The 20,521-nt window shown below is 52.8% G+C and overlaps 1 protein-coding gene across 1 annotated transcript in view; it reads left to right on the top strand.

The window, feature by feature from the left end:
• The window catches only part of AR (androgen receptor), a 36,575-nt gene that overhangs the window by 2,107 nt on the left and 13,947 nt on the right, over nucleotides 1-20,521 (top strand). Inside the window, 1 exon segment of the mRNA XM_039722625.1 lies at nucleotides 15,369-15,520. Within this exon segment, the coding sequence (XP_039578559.1) occupies nucleotides 15,369-15,520 (152 nt within the window).

Genomic DNA, 20,521 nt, shown 5'->3' with positions numbered 1-20,521 from the left:
TGGGCTCCCATGGAGGTCTGCAGGCAGTCCTGGACGCTGGACCAGGCAGCAGCAGGTACATTTTGCCCGGGTTTGCCTTGGAGATAAGCGACATCTCCCTCATTCCTGTGGGAAGTGCTGTATACTCCCCTTCCCTGCAGCTCTGCTGGGTGTGCTCTGTGCCTGCTTCCCCTAGCAGACTTCTGTGGGATCAGCAGGGCTGGAGCTGGCACAGCAACCTTTACAAACCAGTGTCTTGTGCTTTGAACTCCAAGGCTTGTACAGCACTACCCTGCTGCTGCAAAGGTGTAATGGAGGGACATCGTCTCCCTGTGCTCAGATGTCATTTCCAAACATCGTGAGGAAAGCGGAACACTCGTTGTGGTCTGGCTCAAGCCACATGTGTTAATCGCTGCCAGGTTTACATTTTATCCTAGCAAAGTCTCCATTAGCTTTACAGCATGCTGCTGGCCCGTTCCTGCAGCTTTGCATTTTCTCCTGGATCTGTGGGTGCCAGCACAGGAACAGCCTCTGCTGCTGCTGGAGCGGCGGATCATGTACCAGCATCCCAGGCAGCAGGGTCTGTGGAGAGAAAGGTTTGTGGGAGCTGAGAGGCTCTGTAGTAAAATTCCCTGATGGAAGGATGATTGGCTTTTGCACCTGCATCCCTGTGCTGTCTGGTTCTAGGTCTGATCTCCTGCCCTACTTGACCTTGCACGTAAAGCTTTCCCCTCGTAGCCTCAGAGGATGCAGCCCCAGTGCTCTGTGAGGACAGTGAGGGGCACTTCTGGGGCTGTACAGGGGCAGTGGGCACCTCAGAGCCCTGTCCCTCGGGGTGCTGCTGGGAGCAGAGGCACGCACAGGCCCCCTTGCTTTGGAGAATAAGGAGCGTTTCAAGGTGTGCTTTCTTTCCTCTCTGGATGGTCCTGCTGCCTGCCAGATGTCATCCTCACAGATGGAGTTCTCCCAAGCCCCAGTTCTACCCTGCTGCAGTTGGGACCATGTATGGGTTGATGTTTTTTGAGTTTAACACCCTTCATACAACACTAAAGCATGAGCAGTTTTTAATACATGAGGGAATGTCAGGGTTAAGAGGTTCTGGCACATCTCAGAAACACTGTGGTTATTAACACACTTTGGTTTAACGTAAAGCTTTTGGTAGAATGTCCCTGACTGCATCAGTCAGGCTTACTATTTACTAATGTAATTAGCAAATTAATCAGATGTTTTGTTACTCTGTGGACTTGGAGCTGTTTATCTTTTTGCTCTGGTTGTTACATCATTACTACCAGCAGTATTTGAGGTGACAAAATCTTTTTTAGGAGCAAGATGGAGCATTGTCAGAATAAATCCAAGGTTCTGCCATCAGAAGACAAATTACAGTGGTGGATTGGAGGGGGTGGCCTCTGGTTTAGAATGAAATGGAATCAGAGACGGAGCTGTTACTGAAGCAATGGAATTAAAGGGGAGAAAAGGATTTAAGGGGCTTTTGGCTCAGGAAAATCTGTCGTCTGTGTCGCATCAGACATTTTAAAGTGGCATTTGCTATTGCTGCTGTTACCTGGTGCTGATACTGGTTGGAATCCCGGTGTTTTCTGGTTACATCTGCCTTTGGTTCCCTTCCCTGGTCTGGCTGTGGTCAGTTTGGTTCAGTGCCACGTGTTCATTCATCACCTGGCTCCATGGCTCTGTAATCGTTTCTGCTCTGTAATTGTGATAGGCTTACAGATAAAACCTGCAGTAATTCCTTCCTATGGAGGGAGGAGATAAGAATGGCAAAGAGATGAAGGAGTGAAGGGCAGCTGTTACACCGAGAGATGGAATGAGGCAGGAGGTCGTTCTCAGGGTTGCTCTCACTCCCAGTCTGTGCCCAGCAGCAGCTGCTCTGGCATCCCAGTCCCAGGAGGGCTCTGGGACCCCCAGCACTGCACTGGCAGAACTCCAAAGCCCTTGGGAAGGGGCTGACCCTCCGTCTGCTGTTGTCAGTGTGACCTTTCTGCTCTGGCAATTGGCCATAGGATGTAAATATTTCTTTGAAGACAAGAGGAGCATGGCAGAACATCATGTGGGCAGCTGGTCCCTTTGGCCCCTACAGACACATGGACAGGGAGCCTCTGGTGGCCAGGGGAGCTGGGGGTGTGCTAAAGCTTGTTGTCAGTTCCTGATAAATGGAGAAAAGATTAACACATTTCTTCCTCATCACCTCTCGCCCTTTCCTTGCCCAGACACAGGAAGGCTGTGATATCCAGCTGGAGCTGGAATGGAGCTCAGGGCTTGGCTGGATGTGAGCTGGCATGATAGCAGGCTGTGGCAGGGTGCATGTTGGTCATGGCTGGAGCTGAGGTTGTGAAACGAGCGATCCACGGGGGCTGGGTAGCTGGAGCTGCAGGGATGTTGGAGCTGTACTCAGCAAGGAGAGCCCCTCAGGACTGGGGGAGCAGCCAGGCTGGCGCTGCGCTGGAGCACGGCACTGTGGCTCCTTTTCCTCACTCCTGGGCATCTATCAAATCTCATAAAATGGTCTCCTCATTTTCCCCTCCCTCCTGTCTGTCCCTCCCTCTCTTCCCTGCTCTCCTGTGCTCCAGCTCTCCCTTACCACTGGGAAGAGGAGATGGATCACCTGCCAGGGGCTGGGCAGACATGTAGGGTGTCCCTGTGGGACCTCCCTCGCTGCTCCGAGGGTACACAGCGTCTCTTTGCCTCTTCCCTGCTCAAATGCAGACCTTGCCCCATCCTCCTCTAGACTTTCCCATCCTATTTTCCAAATGTCTTGTGCTTTTGATCTCTTACACCTTCTGGAAGCTGCTTCCACAGTCTTGTGCTTGGTATCATCAGTGGGTATTCCACCCTGGTTCCTCTTAAGTGCTGGCTGCAGTATAAGACAGGCTTTATGTGGCACTTGGTATTGGAAGCAGCAGCTGCAAATCAGAAAATTTTGGCAAAGAAGCAATCCACAGAAAGCTTTCAGAGTGTTGGGTTGGAGTCACACAGGTATTTTGTGTGTTTTCCCGAGGCTGCAGGGCTGCTGATGGTCTGCTCATGGCAGCTTTTCTCCTGCTTATGCGGCTTTTATATTCTGCCTGCTGTTTACAGATTCCCTATTGCACAGGTGTTTATCCACTGAACAGATGAGCACCACTCCCTGCAGCCAGTCTGGCATAACCATTGGTTTTCCTCCTAGGAGAACTTCATTCCAGACTGAGAGCCAGTTAACAATGGGAAGTGCTCTGGTGCTGCTTTTGAGCGTGTCAAAATACGGATTTGGAACAGGAGCGTGTGTTTGGTAGCCCAGGGGACAGGAGTCAGGATTCCCTCTGCAGGGATGGGTTTTTCCCCCAGGACAAGATCCCTGCCATGGGCACAGGTACCAGGGGATGGGCATCAGTGGGTGCTGGAGTTGGGATTGTGTCCCCGAGGCACGGAGCCCGCAATTCCTGGAAGTCGCTGCCTCTGTGCCCTTTCTCAGAGCGAGGAAGGTGTGGGACAGTCCCGGCCAGAATGAAAGCAGAAACACTGTAGCGAGGCAGCCAGTGTGAGCGGCATCCAAGGGGCGATGCCAGCTGCCCACGCCCGAGCAGGACCCTCCAAGGCCACGCCGGGCTCCAGCAGGGACAAGAGCCCGCTCTGTGTCCGTGCCAGGGGTCACCCCCGGGTCCCCGCGGCAGCATCGCGGATGGGCACGGGAGGAGAAGGCACAGAGGGAACTGGAGCAGGTCACAAGCCAGTCTCTGCATGGCGAGGGGGGCACGCTCCTGAGCTGGGAGGAAAGCTGGAAACACCGCCACGTGTTGTGGGAAGAAATCATAAAATTCCCCAAAATATTGGAAGTCTCGTAGTCATGTTTTGGTGTGATGAAAACAATTTCATTACACGGGGTTAAGAACAATTTGTAGTAGAGAGCAGTGGCTCAGTTCTTTGTGTTTTTCTATCATTCCCATGAATTCCTCTCTTGGCACGGACCTTCATTCATATTTTATAAATTGATTGTTGGAAGGTGGCTGTCCCACTTTGCCAGTTCTTCATTGCCAGTTGCTGTCTAGACTTGGAGCACTCACTGAAGCCTGCTGGGTTGGTGTTTGCAGTGGATACTTTTGCTAACGATTGTGGACTAAAATTACAAAAGAAAGAAATTGTATTTATTTTATCATCATGTGAACATTTAAAATTTATCAAATGAGTGTTTACTGAAAGAAAACTATTCAGTGGGAGACTTTCTATGACTTCTAGTAAAAACTGTTTGTTTCTGAGAGCTGCCCTGGTACATTCCAGAGATCTGTGCAGCTGGGGATGGCTCTGGAACATTAAAAATGTATAGGAAAAATGAAGATTCTTCCTTGCACAGCTCTTCAGCCTCATTACTTTGTGCACGTTAATTTTCTTTTTGGAAGATTTTCTGCAGAAGGCACGTCTGCATCTCAGACTGATGCAAAGCAAGTGCCACAAAGCCATCATGGACAGCCTGGGCCAGCTGGGGAGGGCAGCTTGGTGCCACCATGTGCATGTAGTGACGTGGCACAGGGGCACAGGCACCTCCTGTTGGGGTCATCATTGGGTAAGATGTGGGCATTGACCAGAGTGACCTGCTCTCACCCTGGATGAACCTAGCTCTGCACCAAGTTCATAGGAAAACAGCAATGGCAACACTTCCTGTGGGGGGAGTGGATCCTTTCCTGCTCTTTCTTTTCCTCCAGGGATCCAGCACACACAGGAGGCAGATGTCCCATCTCTTGTTGTAGCAGAGCATTTCTGCCTGGTAAACAATTAGGAAGCAGATGTGGTCACATCACCTCTTAGTGGGTGGCCGTGCAGGCATGCCCAGTGGTGGCCTTGGCAGTGGCTGGTGGCCCTGGTACCGACCACTGCTGCACACTGTGGGGACCAGAGCCAGCCCTGTTTGTTAACAGTGGTATGAGGGAGCTCATTGAAATGAAAAGGAACTGGCCCAGTTGTCATGGCAAAGACTTGTGACGGAGGTTCTCCATCCATATTCTCTCTCTGTTACCACTGCTGCCTGCCTTCCCTGATCTGCCCGTGTTACTCATGCATGCCCACCCACCCTTGATCCCCTGCCTGCTCCGGGTGAGACCTCCTTGTCAGGGAGTCCAGCCCACCCTGGCCAGGCACCTGCAGTGGGCAGTGCTCGTGGGCACTGCGGCGTGTGCCTGTGCTTTGTTCTGCTTTAAATCCATTGCAACCCTGATTCTTCTCGCCAGCGTTTTTAGGTGAGATTCAAAGTCTCTCTAACAGTAATAAAAACACTCCCAGCAGTTGGACTTTACTGCTGAAGCACTCGGGAGCAGTGGTTCATTCAGCCTCCAGGCAAGTGTGGGAGAGGGAATTGTCCCTTTTCTGCAGGCTGAGGTCTGACAGCAGCCCCTTGCAGTGTGAGTGCCCCGGCTCAGCGCTGGGGTCCCGCGGGGCCGTGCTGGCTTTGTGCCACCTACCAGGGACCATCCTGCAGCAGCGTGCTGGACTTTGGGCCCCATCCACGGCCCCGTTCACCTGCGCTGACCCCAGAGCCCCGTCCAGCCCCCGGGACGGTGTTTGCAGGACAGGGGTTACGGGAGTGCAGCCTCGGCAGCTCTCCCCGGGGAGCTGCGAGGCTCGGCGTGCCGCGGGTCAGCGTGGCTCAGCTGCTCTCATGGTGCTGCCTGCTCCCTGCTCAGCCTGAACAGAGGCCAGAGAGAGCAAGGTCACCCGCTGTGTGACACTCCCCAGCCCCCGCCCGGGGACGCCTCTGCAAATAGTGACAGCGAAGTCAGGTGCTGACACGTCCTCAGGAGTGGTGGGATTGGGCTCTAGGGACACAGACCTCAGATTAAGTGATTTGCAGTAATAGAAATAATCTTAAAAGTATATGCCAGTTGCCCAGGTATTTATAGCTTCTGCCCTTTTCCCAGGCCACCAGGCAGCTCGGGTGTCCACAGGGCTGGATTACACCCGTGCTTTCCACAGGTGTCCTGGTGGCTTCCCTGTGCCATCCAAAGGAGAAGAGAGCCCATCCTAATAAGTAAATAATGATTCCTGGGATGAGCCCCTGTTTCCCTGAAGGGGCCAGTCTGTCGTGTTGCCTGGCTGGGGCTGGGTGGACCATGCTGAGCACCTTGTGACAGGCAAGGCAGCTGTCACTTCCCAAACAGCTCTAGGGGCAAAAGAGATGGCTTAAACCAGGATGGGAGAGTCAGTGCAGAACCACCAATGCTGGGACACTGACAGTGCTGGCCCAGACACCCTTGGCTTGGGGAGGGGGTGCTGTGAGCAGCCTTAGCCAGGGCAAGAAGCTGGGCACAGGCATATTTACCATTTGGTGTGTCTGCCCTGAGATCTGGGTGCTCCTGGGACACTTTTGGGGTGTGCCTGGGCTGGCAGAGCAGCTTCATGCAGAGCTCCAGCCTCCCCTCATGCACTGAGCACGGCAGCATGCTTTCATGTCTGTAGCCAGGTGTCTGTGACAGGCACTGCTGGGGGGATGTCCTGGCTGCTGGCTGCCCGTTCCAGCTCTTGCTGGAGCCTGGGGAGTCTGGTCATAGACTCAGGGAATGGTTTTTTTGGAAGGGGCATTAAAGCCCATTTCACTGCACTCCCACTACACCATGTTGCTCCTGCCTGGCTTTGTCACCTAAGGATGGGTGGTACATTCTGGTGGGTGACCTGTCCCTCTGCACCAATCTGCTCCAGCAGGGACTAGACATGGGCTGGCTGTAGCCAGTGGCTTTGGGAAGAACCTCAGGGCAAATCCTTCTGTGTTACAGCAGCATCTTCACCTTCCAGACCCCCCATCCTGCTGAGTGCTTCTGGAATTGCTGCCGGCAGGACCAATCCCTACAAATGCCAGAGGGGAGTCTGCAGATCTCCAGAATACATTTACAGAGGATGTGTTCAGTCCCTGGGATGAGGTGGGGTTTGTTTCCTCTCCCTTGTGCTATCTCTGCCTGGGGGTGGATGGAGGGGGCTTCTTGTCTCTCCCGAAAAGACACGACACTTCTTTCTCTGGTGTTTTCACCAGCCCTCAGCATTTTGGCTGCTGTTACAGATCTTAGCTGTGTTTGCTTCTTTGCCGGTTAGAAATGGCAGAAAAAAACCCGCTTTGACCTTGGCCTGTGTGCTGAGAACAGAGCCCAGGCACAAGTTTCTGTATCACAAATTTCCTCGTCAAGGCTCCTGCCTCCTCCCCCTCGCGCCCGTCAGCAGAGCAGCATCTCCCGAGCTGCTGCTGGGAGGGCTGGGACGGGATAGCTCAGCAGCTCCACTTTCCTCTTGGAAGAGAAATACGGGGAAGGAATTCTTGTGCTGATTGGGTTGATAGCTTTCATCTGGGAGGCGATGGGGTGCGTCAGCTGGAAAATGAAATCCCGCTGCGAAGAGAGCTCGGGTGATTTACTGTTTCTATTGAATCGTGTGTGTGCCTGTGCACATTGTGGATGTTCATCACCTTCCCATGAGCACCACACACAGATTCTGTGTGTGTTCTCTGCGGTATGAGGAACATCCCCAGCCCTCACCCTGGGGCCTGCAGAGTTCCCTCTGCACACATGTCCCTGGAGGGCAGGCACTGTGCCATGTGCTGCCCGCAGGAAGGAGAGGTGGCTGGAGCTCTGGGAGCCTCTGCAGGGAGCACAGGGCTTGGTGTGGAATCAGCATTGCTGCTTCTCCCTGCTCAGACACTGAGAACCAGCCCCCATCTCTCCCCCACTCTCTCTGCTGCTGTCTGGCAGTGCTCTGTGAGCAGGGCAGGGCTGGGGGACACGTGTCTGGAGCCATGGGTCTGGTGTGGGCTGTAATCCCCGTGGGCTGGCTCTGGGCATTGTCCCTGGGCATGCTCCTGTGCTCCAGGACATGTGACATCGTCCCCATGAACTCAGCCTGTTCACATGGATTTCGTTTTCCTGGCTTCTCCGTAATTGGCTTTGTTTTCACGTGTTCCCTGCAGTCAAAAAGTCTTTTCCCTGATAATAGGATCTTCCCCTTACAAAGAAATCTGTTACTTCCCAGTCTGCTCCCCAGTCCCCTGGAGCATCTTTAAATGGTTAGAAAAACAATAGCAGGACAGGGACTTTTTCCCTTTCTTGTTTACAGCACAGCCTGTGCCAAATGCCGGGTCCTTGGTTCTGGGCTGCGTTGGGGGTGGTTTGAAGAGGGAGCAGAGCACAGTTCTGGGAAGCCTGCAGGACAGAACATCCCACTGGGGCCGTGCTGAGGCTGGGCAGAGCTGAGCTGAGATGGGAGCTGAGGTTCCGGGGGACAGCTGTTCTCTTCTTGTTCAGTTCACCTTCCCTTTTGCCACGTGGGTGCTTAAAACCTTGGATTATAGCCTGAGTTGAAGCAATTGTCATGTCAAGCAGGAAGAAAGTGGCAGCCTGGGGTTAGCAGGGCAGCTGGCCAGTCCATCTGCCCTCGATTGCAGTTAGTGGAGGGGGCTCAGTGTGTCCTGCAGGATCTCCTGTGGGGATCTGTTAACTCCTGGCCACGCTGTGCCCTCCTGCTATGCCCTTGCCCTGCTATCCAGCGCTGGGGTCAAGGCGGGTGCGCAGCCACTGCGGCTGCGGCGTGTCCTGAGATGACTATCTCACTGCTCACTCACAGAGACTCGGGAGAACACTCTCAAGGCTGGGAGGCCTAAAATTAGATGTGGCATCTGTGTTTTGGTTTGCAGGCGGGCTTGGAAGAAAACGATTCTTGGCTGCTTTCATTCCTCGCCTGCTTGGAAGAGCACGGGCAAGGGGTACTGGGCAGGGCTTTGGTCCCTGGTGTGCCACGGCTCTCTCTGGACATGGCTGCTCAGCAGGGCCAGTCGGAACTCCAGTGTGGCTCTGTGATAGCTGGAGGACCACCCATGCCCACAGGTCCCTGGAGGCAGCCATGTGCAGAGGTGCAGGCTCTGCTCTCCGTATTTTCCTGGGAATGCTCTCAGCCCCCAAACCAGCAGGTCTGGCTGTCCCTGCCATGTCACTAAAAGTGCAAACTGGCATCAAAGCACTGTTTCCCAACCCATGCCGGTCTGGGATACCCTGGTTGTGCCACTGAAGTTGGTGTAGCTGTCCATCCATCCATCCATCCATCCATCCAAGCCCTGCAGAGGGGCCACTCCTGCCCTGCTCCTGCCCCAATCCCTGTGCAGCTGCCAGCTGTGGGCAGCCGGGAGCCGTGGGCATGCCAGGAAGGCCGGGCTGGAGAGCCGGAGGGATTGGTGGGTGTCAGCCAATGGCTGTGAGTTGCTGGGGAATTTGCCTCTCTGTTGCCTGTTCTGCTGAGACTGGGGCTAAGAGTTGCAGGGAGACCTGGCACTAAAGATGTGAAACCTTCATTATAATTAGTGTGTTTATGTCGGGGATGAGTCACAGCACGATCCGCTTGGAGGACGCGGCGGGAAGATGATAGTGTTGCACAAGTCGTGAAGTCTCCTCTAGAAACTCTGTGCTTTGCCAGCAGAGCTGAAGGGAAGTTCTGCAGATAGAGCCTCTATCCACTCCCAGACATAATAAGGCAAAGGATTTTTCTGTCCCTGCAGTTTTGTCTCTGCAAAGGTTTGGTCTTGATAGAAACGTGCCTAAAAATAACCCAGTCCTGCTGGGAAGTTGTGGGACTGGCGCTGCAGTGCCTCTGCAGTGATCCCCCACTGCAAGAGGGGTGGAGGGGGGCTGCTCCCCGAGATGGGGGGCTCTGCTGGTTGCTCCCATGCCCGTGCACCCCAGGGCTCTGTGCTGTGCCTGGGGCAGGGTGCTGGCTGGGGCCATGTGCCTCCCCAGCTGGGTGCCAAATCCGTGGTATTTGCGGTCTCCTCATGTTTCCATGCCAGCTCCTGCCCTTGTTGCTGACTGTTTTTGCCTTGTGCTTCCTCCAGTGGAGAAATAAAAATGCAGAATTTGCAGCATTGGTTTCCTTAGCAATAATTCCACTGCCAAAGGAAGAGGGGAAAATATTTTGTGTTTTAAATATCTGAGTCTGGGAATGAATCCTGGCATCCCTCAGCAGCCCAGCTGGGAGCCGACCACTGACCTCTGGCCATCAGCACAACTTGATCCTTGTTGCCAAATTAAATTCCAGATACATTTGGAGTTCATTGAGACACTGATTGGAATCGTTCTGGGGTTTCTCATGGTAGCCCTGTACCAGATGCTGTGGTTAGCTGGGGGTGCTGGGGGACCATGGTGGCCTTGGGGGCCACATGGCCACTTCACCTGAGGTGCTGTGCCCCGTGGCTGGACACTGGTACTGTGTTCTGTTCCTCTGGAGATCTGCCTGGCACACCAGCTGTGAGAAAATGCACTGAGAAGTCACATCCCCTCTTCCAGAGCATTTTGTAAGCATCACTGCGCTTCATTTTGGAAGAAGGAAATGTAAAAGTTCTCCTGCAGGTGAAGATGTTGGTATGTGGCACCACAGGTCTGTACCCTGGAGGCTTTCCTGGGAGCTGTAAGCCTCTACCTGCATCTGGCATCACGGCAGTGTCTCGTGGAGCATGAAATATATGTATCAAGTGTCTCATTATTTGTGATTTTCTTTACAGGCACATTTTCTTTTTGTGAGCAGAGGAGATGGATTTGAAAATGGAAGATTATGGTGTGGCTTAAACTAACTGCATAAATATCAGTGAGGACAGAGTGTTTCCTTGGAAAATAAGTAGGGTTCTCTGTGCAACAAGGATGCCAAGGTCCTGTCCTTGGTGACTCCAGGTGACTCTGCAGTCACCAGGAGGATACAGTGTAGGGCTCTGGTGGCCTCGGGGGTGCTCCTCAGGGCTGCAGCCTGCCTGCAGCCTTGCTGCTCCTTGTTTGCTTTTTTGTCCCCTTTGTGCTCTGAAATCAGGTGAGTTCCCATCTGAAGTGACCTTGCAATGTGCTTTTTGCCATCTCTTCTCGTAAGGTACCTGCTCTGTCTGGGGGATCAACTGTTCCATCTTCTCTGAGCTGATTTATTTAAGCTGCTCCCTGAGCCTCTGGGTGGACACCAGGCTCTGAGGGAGAAGTTTTGGTGTGGGCTGTACCAAATGCAGGCAGCAGCCTCTGCTGTGGCCACCGGTGAGGTGCAGAGACTGCAGGGTGGCTTCTCCCAGGTTTTGCATCCCAGGAGGGGCAAACCTGCCACCTTTCACCTTTGTAAGCTCATTTTCTGCTTCTTCCTTGTGAAGATTGGAAGGTGGGAGCCCAGGATGGCCATTAGGTGAGGGGACTCCCTGGCAGGCTGGGTGATGTGCACCGCCTCAGCGGGTCAGGTGGCAGGCTGGGGCTGTCCCCCGAGTGCAGGGACAAACAGTGGCTGGGTCCATGCAGCTCCAGGGCTGGAGCAGCCTGCATGCACTGCAGAGGGGCACAGCAGAGAAAAGGGCAGGGAGTGGCGGGGCTTCAGCTGCAGTGGGGATGCACTGTGTGAGAAACAAACTGTCAAAATAAGGAAACAGTGTTTGAAAACAAAAAACTACGGTTTAATTTGGGGATTTGAGAAGGGATTTGTGCAGCTGAGCCTGTGGAAGCTTTGTGTGCCCCTGGGGCTGGGAGGCAGTGCCAGGGCTGGAGAGCCAAGGCTGTGAGTTGGAGTTGCTGGTGGAAGGGCATTTGCTTTCTCTGAGGTGTGCTCCTCCTGGCAGCCTGCACTGCTGGGATGCTTGGAAAACCCATTGTCATCTGCTAATATTTATTTAAATCCGGTGAGGATCCTGTTCCTGTGTGTGTTTGGCAGGCCTGGGGCTCATGCTGCACCCTGCTCTGCTCTCAGATGCTGTCGTGCCTCTGCTTCCATCGCACACAAAAACAAGGCATGAGCAGACTGGAAAATACTCACGGCTATTTAGCAGAAAGGACATGAATTCGTGTACAAAGCTGCATGTTTATAGATTAAATGGCTGAAAGCATTTTAACAGATGAATGCTTTAAAGTTTCTGTGCAGGCCTTGGATGAGTGTGATGTGGTGGCTGTGAGTGCAGGCTTGGCTCAGCTCTGGCTGGAGCCAGCAGCAGCCAAATGACAGTGCAAGGGGACACGAGGATGTGCCCAAAGTGAGCAGTCGTGCCCTTTGCTGAGCATGGGTCTGGCCTTTTGATAGGAGTCACAGAACTCCATCCAGGCATGAGCACCACAGCTGCACTGATGGGAAGCCAATTAAATTTAATATTGCATTAGAGAGTGTCAGGCACAGGTAATGCTGTTTTAAAGGCAGAAATTCCCCCTGATAGCATCAGAGTGTCCCAGAAATGACAATACTTGAAATGGCTGGGTAGGGTTCTGTGTCACCCGAGTTCATGTGTGAGTGCTGGCTCAGTTCTGAGCTCAGCATCCTCCTGAGCAGCTGAATTTGTGAGTGAGTGCTGGTTCACTTCTGAACACCCTCCTGAGCATCACAGATGTGCAGGTTTTGGACACGGCATGATGGAGGTGCAAAACCCCTTTCCTCAGGGAGATGGGACCAGGGCACTCTGCTCTGGGGTTCCTGAGTGGGATGAGCTGGGAGTGTGTGGCAGCTGCCATAACTTTGTCCTGGTCTGGCTTAGGGGTGGGAAGTCATGGCAAGGGGGCAGTTGTGCCACGTCTCCTTTCGAGCAGCCTGCGCCAGCTGGTGCTGAGATGGAAACTTCCTTTGTGGGTCAGGAGAAGTGGCTGGCTCCTCTTTTACCAATGCCTGCTCTTGGCTTTCTGGGGCTGTTGTGAAATGTGGCTGCTTGGTGAAATTTAACTAATAACAAACAAATGCTTCATCACATGATAGTTCCTACTCCCCAGAAATATTTGCGTGCGAGGGGAGCTCAGCGAATCCTCCATTTCCTTACAGAACCCTTCTGAAACGAGAGTAAAACTCATCCTGGAGCTGTAGCAGAGATACCGAGGCTGTTTTTCCCTGCCCCCAAAAGCCACCCAGCTCCTTTGGGACAGCCACGACCTTGGCCTTGGGGCGTGTGCTGGCTCTGCCGCCGTCGCCGCGTCCCGGTTGTGTCTGCCCCGGCCGCTATCGCCTGCTTTGGGCTCTGCAGAGGGGTGACACTTGCCACACATTGTCCCAACTGAGAGCCCCCTGCAGTTGTTTTGGTCTGACCTGAGCACTCTTGTGGCTCTGTGGGCCAGCACAGCCCCATGGAGTACAAATTCCAGCCGGAGGAAAGCTTTGGAGCTGCAGGCGGTGAGGTGGATGCTGTGCCACCCCTCGTGTCCCTCCTGTGCCTTCAGTGGCGGTGAGGAGCTGTGGCACCGCTGTGCACTGGCACCTGGGGCTGTGCCCAGAGCACTGCCAGCCCTGCAGCTCCTCCAGGCACCTCTTTGGCTCATTGGCCCGTGTTATGTATTACCTGCACGTTTTGAGAGCACCCTGTAAATGTCCCTTGGAAACTGGAAAATGGATCGTTAAGGGAACCATTAGCATAGCTCATTCTGAGTTGCTAGAACATTTTTACATTACGTTTTTCTTGCAATTCTCTCTCTAAAAATAAGAAAAGGGAAACTGGCGTTGTTTTAAAGTCAAGGGCATTCCTGGGCAGATGCTTCAGCTCTGGGCAGTGGCTGCTGGCAGGGAACAACATTGGTGCTGCAGGGCCTGTGGTAGAACCACTCCCCACCTGCCTAAACACCATGTCCTGCCCCTTGGGGTGTGGGGCTGTGCACACCTGCCAAGCCTGTCCCACGGCCAGGAATCACCCTCCATGTCAGCCAGTGTCCTCCAGTCTCCATCTGTTGGTGGCAGTGGGGACAAGGGTGGCTGAGCATGGAGGGGTGTGTGGGGAGCCCTGCCCAGCCCCATCCCTGGCAGGGGCACATGTATGGGGTACTCTGGATGCACACCTGCTGGAAGGTGTTTCTGTACTCTCACAAATCTCTCCATGCATGAACAGCTCTTTAAAAGCTGTTTCAGAAGCCACTCAATTGCAAACCTGCTTTGCAGTTTCAGATAATTGATCCTCAAAAACACCCCAGGGTCCTCTGGGAGTCCCGTGTCTGGTGTCACGACTCCTGCTGTGAGAGGCCCTGCTGCTCGTGGGGAGACAGAGGGGAAGCCTGGTGGAAACAGGGAAATGAGCACTGCTGGATTTCTGACTGCACAGAGAGGAGCAAAGAGGTGTTGGGTCATTAGCAGGAAGGGCTGTTCTGTGTGAGCCTAAAACACTGCATAAATAAGACATTTTTAGCCAGGCTTTTGTGTGTGCTGCTGGTATTCCTCAGCAGGGTCTGCTCTCCAGCAGCCCCCCTCACCCCGTGCCAGGGCTCTGGGGCACATGGGGGGATGTGGGAGCACCCTGAGGTGGTGGTGGGATCACACACAGGTGGGATTGCACATAAGACAAGAAAGGAACGTGTTGGTTGCAACAGGACTTGACTGTGGCAGGCACAGTGCAGCCAACTGTGTCTCCTCCATTTAATCAGTAATTCCAGAAAAGCCTTGGGAATGGAGATGGTTGGGGAAGGGTGGTTGAGCTGCAGCTACAGATCAGTCACTGACTGCTCCTGTTAAAGAGAAGAGGAATCACTCAAAAGCTATCTACCATAAGAACTGAGGATGAAATTGCTGCTCCAGTTACTGACCTGAAACTGAGGTGGGATCTGCACAGCTCCCAAGTGAGGACAGTGGGGCTTTTCTGGGCATAAAGGTTTTTTCAAGAAGTCCCATCTTTGTCAGGCTCACTGCTGATGTAACCTGATTTCTCAGAGCTCACCTGCGAGCAATAAACAATGCCAAAAATGAAAGGGAGTCTAATTTAACCCAAAAGTTGCAGTGACTTGCAGACTGTTAAAAGATAATTGCCTCATTCAGTGGTTGCAGATAATGAGTTCTGGTAATTAACTCAACGTGCTGGTGCTTCCCAAACTGCCTGGACATGTTGGCTCCTGATTTGGACAAGCCCCTCTCCTCCTGCCATGCCCTCTGGAAAAGCAGTTTCTCCATGGGTCTGATCACACAGATCAGGTCAGGCTGGGGAGGGGACAGTACAGCTGAGAGAGGAGAATCTGGGTGTGTGGAATGGTGAGGTGTTGGAGAAGGGGAGTCGGCGGGGGGACATCCTGGCATGGTGGTTAACGTGGCATCAAGTGGCTGGCAGTGCCGTGCTCTGCCTTGTTTGGTGTGTGAGCTTCATTGCTGAAGCCAAAATTCCATGAGCACTGCAGCAGCCAGTCCCAGTCGCCTTCTGTCCCGAGGCTGTGCTGTCACTGTGTCACTGTCACTGTGTCGCTGTCACTGTACTTTGTCACACTTTGTCACACGCTGCATGCAGTGGGGCACTGTCAGCTGGGGCACCCAGCAGGGTCCTGCATGGTCAGGGCCAGGCTTGGCTCAGTTGTTGCTCACCCTCTTGCTGCTCTGAGCTTGGCTGACCCATGACTGCAGTCTGGCTTTGCCATGACCCTGCTCCCACGGCTTGTCCTGAGCGCGTTTGCTGACCCTTCTCTTGCTCTCCCTGGTTGATGCTGCAGGTTGGAGCCTGGCCGTGACCATGTCCTGCCCATTGACTATTACTTCCCACCTCAGAAGACCTGTCTGATCTGTGGAGATGAAGCATCTGGGTGCCACTACGGAGCCCTGACATGTGGGAGCTGCAAAGTGTTCTTCAAACGGGCAGCTGAAGGTAAGGGGACAGGAGAGGGAAAGTCACTGCCCCACTCTGGTGGCATTCTAAGATTTCTTAAACCAGGAAAGGAGAAAAATCAAGGATAAACTGATTTTTCTCTCCGGTGTTTGTCATTTCAGTTTACAGATTGCTCTCAAAAAGTAGCCAAACCAGTTTGCCAAAATATAATTCTTTCCAGTGGCATTGAGCAACCTCATCACTGAGAAGGTGTCCCTGCCATGGCAGGGGTGTGGACTAAGATGGTGTTTAAGGTCCCTTCCAGCCCAAATGTTTCTGTGTTCCATGATTATCTTAGTGACCTGGTGAGAGCCTGGAGCAGTCAGTTCCTGCTTCTCTTCTTGACTCTCCAGAGTGCTTTAAGCTCCCATCAGCCCACCTGCAGTCTCAGATGCACAACTGGTGTTCAGGGGAGGCTTTTCCTCTCCTGCAGCCCTTCCAGAGGGTCCCTTCTGTGACAGCCCATGAAACAGCACAGCCCTCTGTCCATCAGGAGCCCTGCTCTGGCCCTGGGGTGTGTGCTCCTTCTCTCCAGCCTTGGGGTGTGTGCTCCTTCTCTCCAGCCTGTGAGAAAGCAACTCCTCCTTCATGTCCCTTTCCATAGGCTCTCCAGGGATAAGTGTAAACCCAAATGTTCCCTCTCAACAGCGAGGTCTTTGCACACCTTTCCTGGGGAATGAGCAGAAGCAGCCAGCCCAGCTGTTTCCCTAGGCTGTGCCTCAGCAAGGGCTGCTTTCTACCCGCAGTTCTTGGTGGTTCTTGGGCAGCAGTGAGAGTCTCTGCTGTGGGAGATGGACTGCCTGGCAATGTGACGTGCCTGTAGTCACTCAGGCTTGCTGTCAGGAGAGAGGAACCAACACAAGCCATCATTATTCCTTGGTGCTAACACAGTTTATGCGGGCACACCGTTGGCAGCTGGTGTCACTGGCTGTGGTGTCCTCGGGAGAGGACTGGCAGCAAAAAGAGGATGGAACTTCTGTCTCACCATGACCTTCCCCTGGGCCCAACCTCTCCTGTCTGTAAGCATTCCCAGGCTCGGGGTGCTCACCTGCTGTTGTCAGAATGCTGCTTCTACATCAATTAGATCAATTGTCATTATCCTGCCTCTTTTTGGAGTCACGTTTCCCTCATTCCTCTGTGCCAGGAGCCAGCTTGTCAGTGCTGGTTCAGGGAAGAATAGGGGTTATGCCACAGGGGACATCAGTGTTGCCAAAAAGGGCAGTCAAATAATAGTTAACAAATTTTGCATATTTCTCCCAAGTAAATCATTTGCAGATCTGTCTCTGCTGCACACCAGCTCGGTGTCAAGCCAAGTGGGTTGGCTTGTGCAGCCAGAGTAAATAACAGATGCTTGTTTAAGTCAGCAAGTTATTGTTGATTTATAGTAAGTGGAGCCTTGGCTCTCAGTCAGATGCACTGCTGCTGCAGTGCCTGTGTCTGCGGGTGGGTGTGGGAGCTGTGCTGCCCTGGCACCAGGGTGGGCTCTGTCCTGTGGCTGACAGGGACCAGAGGTGCCCACGGGCAGGGGAGCAGCCTGGGCTGCTCTGAGGCACGTGCTGTGGAGCTGTTCCGTCTCCTAATTGTGCTATATAGATAAATATATATATATTATATAATATATTTATAATTAATTTAAATGGTGTTTATGCTTCTTCCTGGTTCTTCAGCCTCGCAGTGTGGCAGAGGGTTGGGAGTGTTTGGTTGTGTTGGGATTGGGCAGCAGCCCTTTGTTTTTCCTGTTCTTTTCCATATGTGTGTCCAGGGATTTGCAGGGGGGCTGCCAAATTCTGAGAATTCATCTTATGCTGCCCTGAGGTACATGGCTAAGTCTTTATTTTGGGGAAGTGACAGTAAATTGTGCTCCTTTATAGGCACTGAATGCAGAGATGGCAGGTGGTGATTTCTGCTCTAACTTCTGGTGAGTTTCCAGACAGATCTCTTCCCTCTTAAAGCTGAGGAGCATTACTGAAAGCTGATATTTCAGCGCGTTCTCATGTTTTAAAGTCCATAAAATGCCTCTCAGAAAACCTTAGGTCGCCCTTGGAGACTTCACAGCAGTAGATCAAAATGCTTCCCCATGAGAAAAGAAACCTGTTACCTTCCTGGTGCTGGTGTCAAGCCACAGCCTTTAGTGGAGGGAGCAGCAGAGGGCTGTGACTGGAGCAGCACAAACAGCTTCTTGGAGGGGAGGGAAATAGCTGGGCTCATCATTTCCTTTTTATTATATTCCTCTGAGATAATAGTGAACTTATCTGGCAGGGGTTCAGGGATATTTAAGGAGGTTTTATAGACATGCACTGGCTTCTAAGGGGTGACAAAGGGAAAAGATTTTTAAAAAAAAAGGTTGTGACACTGATTCTTCTTCCCTTTGGACACATGGAGGAGTTTATGGGCAGGAGCAGGTCACCTCTGCTTTGATGGAACATTTGACAGATTTGAGGGGTTTCACAAGTTTAGGTTCAACTGCTTTTTCCAGAAAGATGCTGAAGAGTTAATAGAAAAGACAGGAATGTTGTCCTGTCTCGTTTTGCTGGCTCTCGTGATTCACAGACTCTCAAGATGTCCAGGCTGTGTCCAGGCCAGCCCTGAAGCACACCCCACAGACTGGTGGGCACTGCCTCACCTGCAGGGTCACCACCCTCGTTTGGTGAGCAAGCCCAGCCCTCCCTTGCAGTCACCAGCCCCGGAGTCCCAGCAGGGAGGGCTGGGTGTCACCAGGGTGCTGCCCACAAAGAGGGCTCCCCCTCCTCACCTGCTGAGCCAAAAGCTCATCCAGCTCAGCACAGAAGTTGTTTTTCCCTACAGGCAGCACACCTCTGGGTGTGGTGAGCATGGCTGGGGTGGGTTGAAGACATGGGAGTTCAGTCCTTGTGATGCCACCCTTGTCCCTGAAACAGAAAAATGCTTCAAGCCAGGCAGCTCCTGTGTCAGTTAGCATTCCAGGGGTTCCTGCTCTCCCATTCTGCCCAGGAGGGGGATCATCGTGTCTCTGCATGTATCCTTGGAGAGAAGCAGACCTTCCTTGTCCCTCTGAGGTTTCTGAGATCCGGTGGTGACCTTAGCCAGCCCAGAGCTGCCTCCACACAGCATTCCTGGCAGTGTAGGACTGGGATGCTTTGGGCTGTGCTCCTGATGGGGCTGTCTTTAAATAGCAGAGAGCTAAATGAAAAAAATAACACAGTATTTGGCAATTTGCCTAGCAGGCAGCTAGCCAGGCTGCTGTGCAGGCTGCTCTGAGTGCCTCCATCATTCTCCATATGGATTAGTGTTCTATGTTCTGACCTGCTGAGGATTAGCCTTACACCAGAGAGATGTCTCTGGGCCAACTCAACAGTTTCTTGCCAGATTTCAAGATGACACCAAGTTAAAGTAAACGTTTGCAAAGATCCTTGCCATGTTATAAAAAAACTTTCTCCTCCTTCCCAGGCTGATGTGACATGCAAAGAAATTGAGTCTGCAGAAGATTCAGTGGTGCTGCAGCATCACGATGCTGCAGTGGTGGGTTTCTCATGACTCTTTGGGTGTTATTTGCCTTAAAATGTCATGGGGAGAGCAAAAGATGGGACAACCAGAGCACAGGGAAAGCTCTGGCTGCTTTCCCCATGCTCACTGTAGCCATCTGGTAAATACAGAGGGCTGTTCAGGAAACCACTCTGCAAAGGTGGCTCAGCGCTGGCTCCTGGGAGCCTTGTGGCTGAGCCCTCTCGAGTTGTTGCATCACATGGGAAGGGTGCCAGCACCAAACCCACAGGCTCAGCTCTGGGCATGGCCCTGCTGGTGGCAGCTCCAAGGACCAGAGGCTTTCCAGGGAAGCTCTGGAGCCTCCATGGTTAATGAGACCCAGGGGGAATTGCTTTCGCAGAAAGCTTGGCCTTATCCCCCAGCTGTTAAAATTCAGTTTGTGTCCTGAAATATGAGGATCTCTGTCTTCCAAAAGGCATTTACTGGTTTTTCACATTTACAGTCGTATATCTTGCTCCAGATATTTTCAGAGATTACTTTGTTGTGTGGAGGAGAAAGTTAGTCTGGGCACAACAGCTCGTGTGGCAACAGGATGTTAGTTAGATGATTCCTCTGGATTGAGCAACTCACCTCCATAAATCATTATTCTCAGTCAAGAAGAACTGCAGAGCAGTTCTTCCCCTTGGCTCCCAGTGTGTGCTGTGGTCCCAGGAGATGAGTGGGAGGGTTCAGAGGTGGTGGAAGTGTCTTTCTGCCTGGTGTGAGGGGGCCCAGGGTGGGGGGACATTCCTGGCAGAGGGGACACGAGCACTGCAGTGTGCTCATGGTGGGGCTGCTGCAAAGATGCTCTCTTGGGGTGCCTGTGCTGGTCTGGAAAGCAGAGAGTGCTGGGTGTGACTTCCCCCTCACCTGTGCACATCTCAGACAGGACCTGGGCTCAGGGGAGGAGGTGAGGCTTCTCTGGGTGACATCTGCAGTGTCCTCAGCTGGGCAGTGCCCTATGGGGGAAGGACAGGCTGGGTGATGGGCCTTGCAAAGAGTGGGACCCCTGGGGAACACCCCAGAGTGGGTGTGAGGTTTGGATCTGTATGTTCAGGTTTGCAAAGCAAGGGCTCTGCTTTGGAGTGACCTGAGAAAACATCTCTGTTGTTTGCAGGGAAGAAAAGGAAAACAAAGAGGCAGTTTCAGTGTTAAACTCTAGAGAAGGAAAAACCAGCACATTTATCTTTAAATAAAGAACAGCTGATTGCAAATGTCTCACCTTGCTCTGGAATGAAGAGAGTGAATTGCCCTGAAATTAGAAACAGGTCTCTATGTGTGAGAAGGGAAGGAACTTCCCTCCACTTCAGAGGGAAGGAACTCATGCACGTTCCAGCCACCCTTCCCTGTTCTCCCACCTTTTAGAGCTGGTGGTTCCTTTCCTGGTGGTTAAGGGGAAATCTCTGCATCCCCAGGAATTAGGGTGAGGTGAGCTCAGCTCATTCTCACGCCCAGCAGCAGCACCATGACCAGCTGTGGCTGTTGGCTTCTCTTTTTGTC

This window comes from Passer montanus, unplaced genomic scaffold (genome assembly GCF_014805655.1).
Source record: "Passer montanus isolate IOZ18808 unplaced genomic scaffold, ASM1480565v1 scaffold49, whole genome shotgun sequence".
NCBI classification, from domain to species: domain Eukaryota; kingdom Metazoa; phylum Chordata; class Aves; order Passeriformes; family Passeridae; genus Passer; species Passer montanus.
Note: the sequence above shows the minus strand (reverse complement) of the source record. Positions and strands in the feature narration are given on the sequence as shown.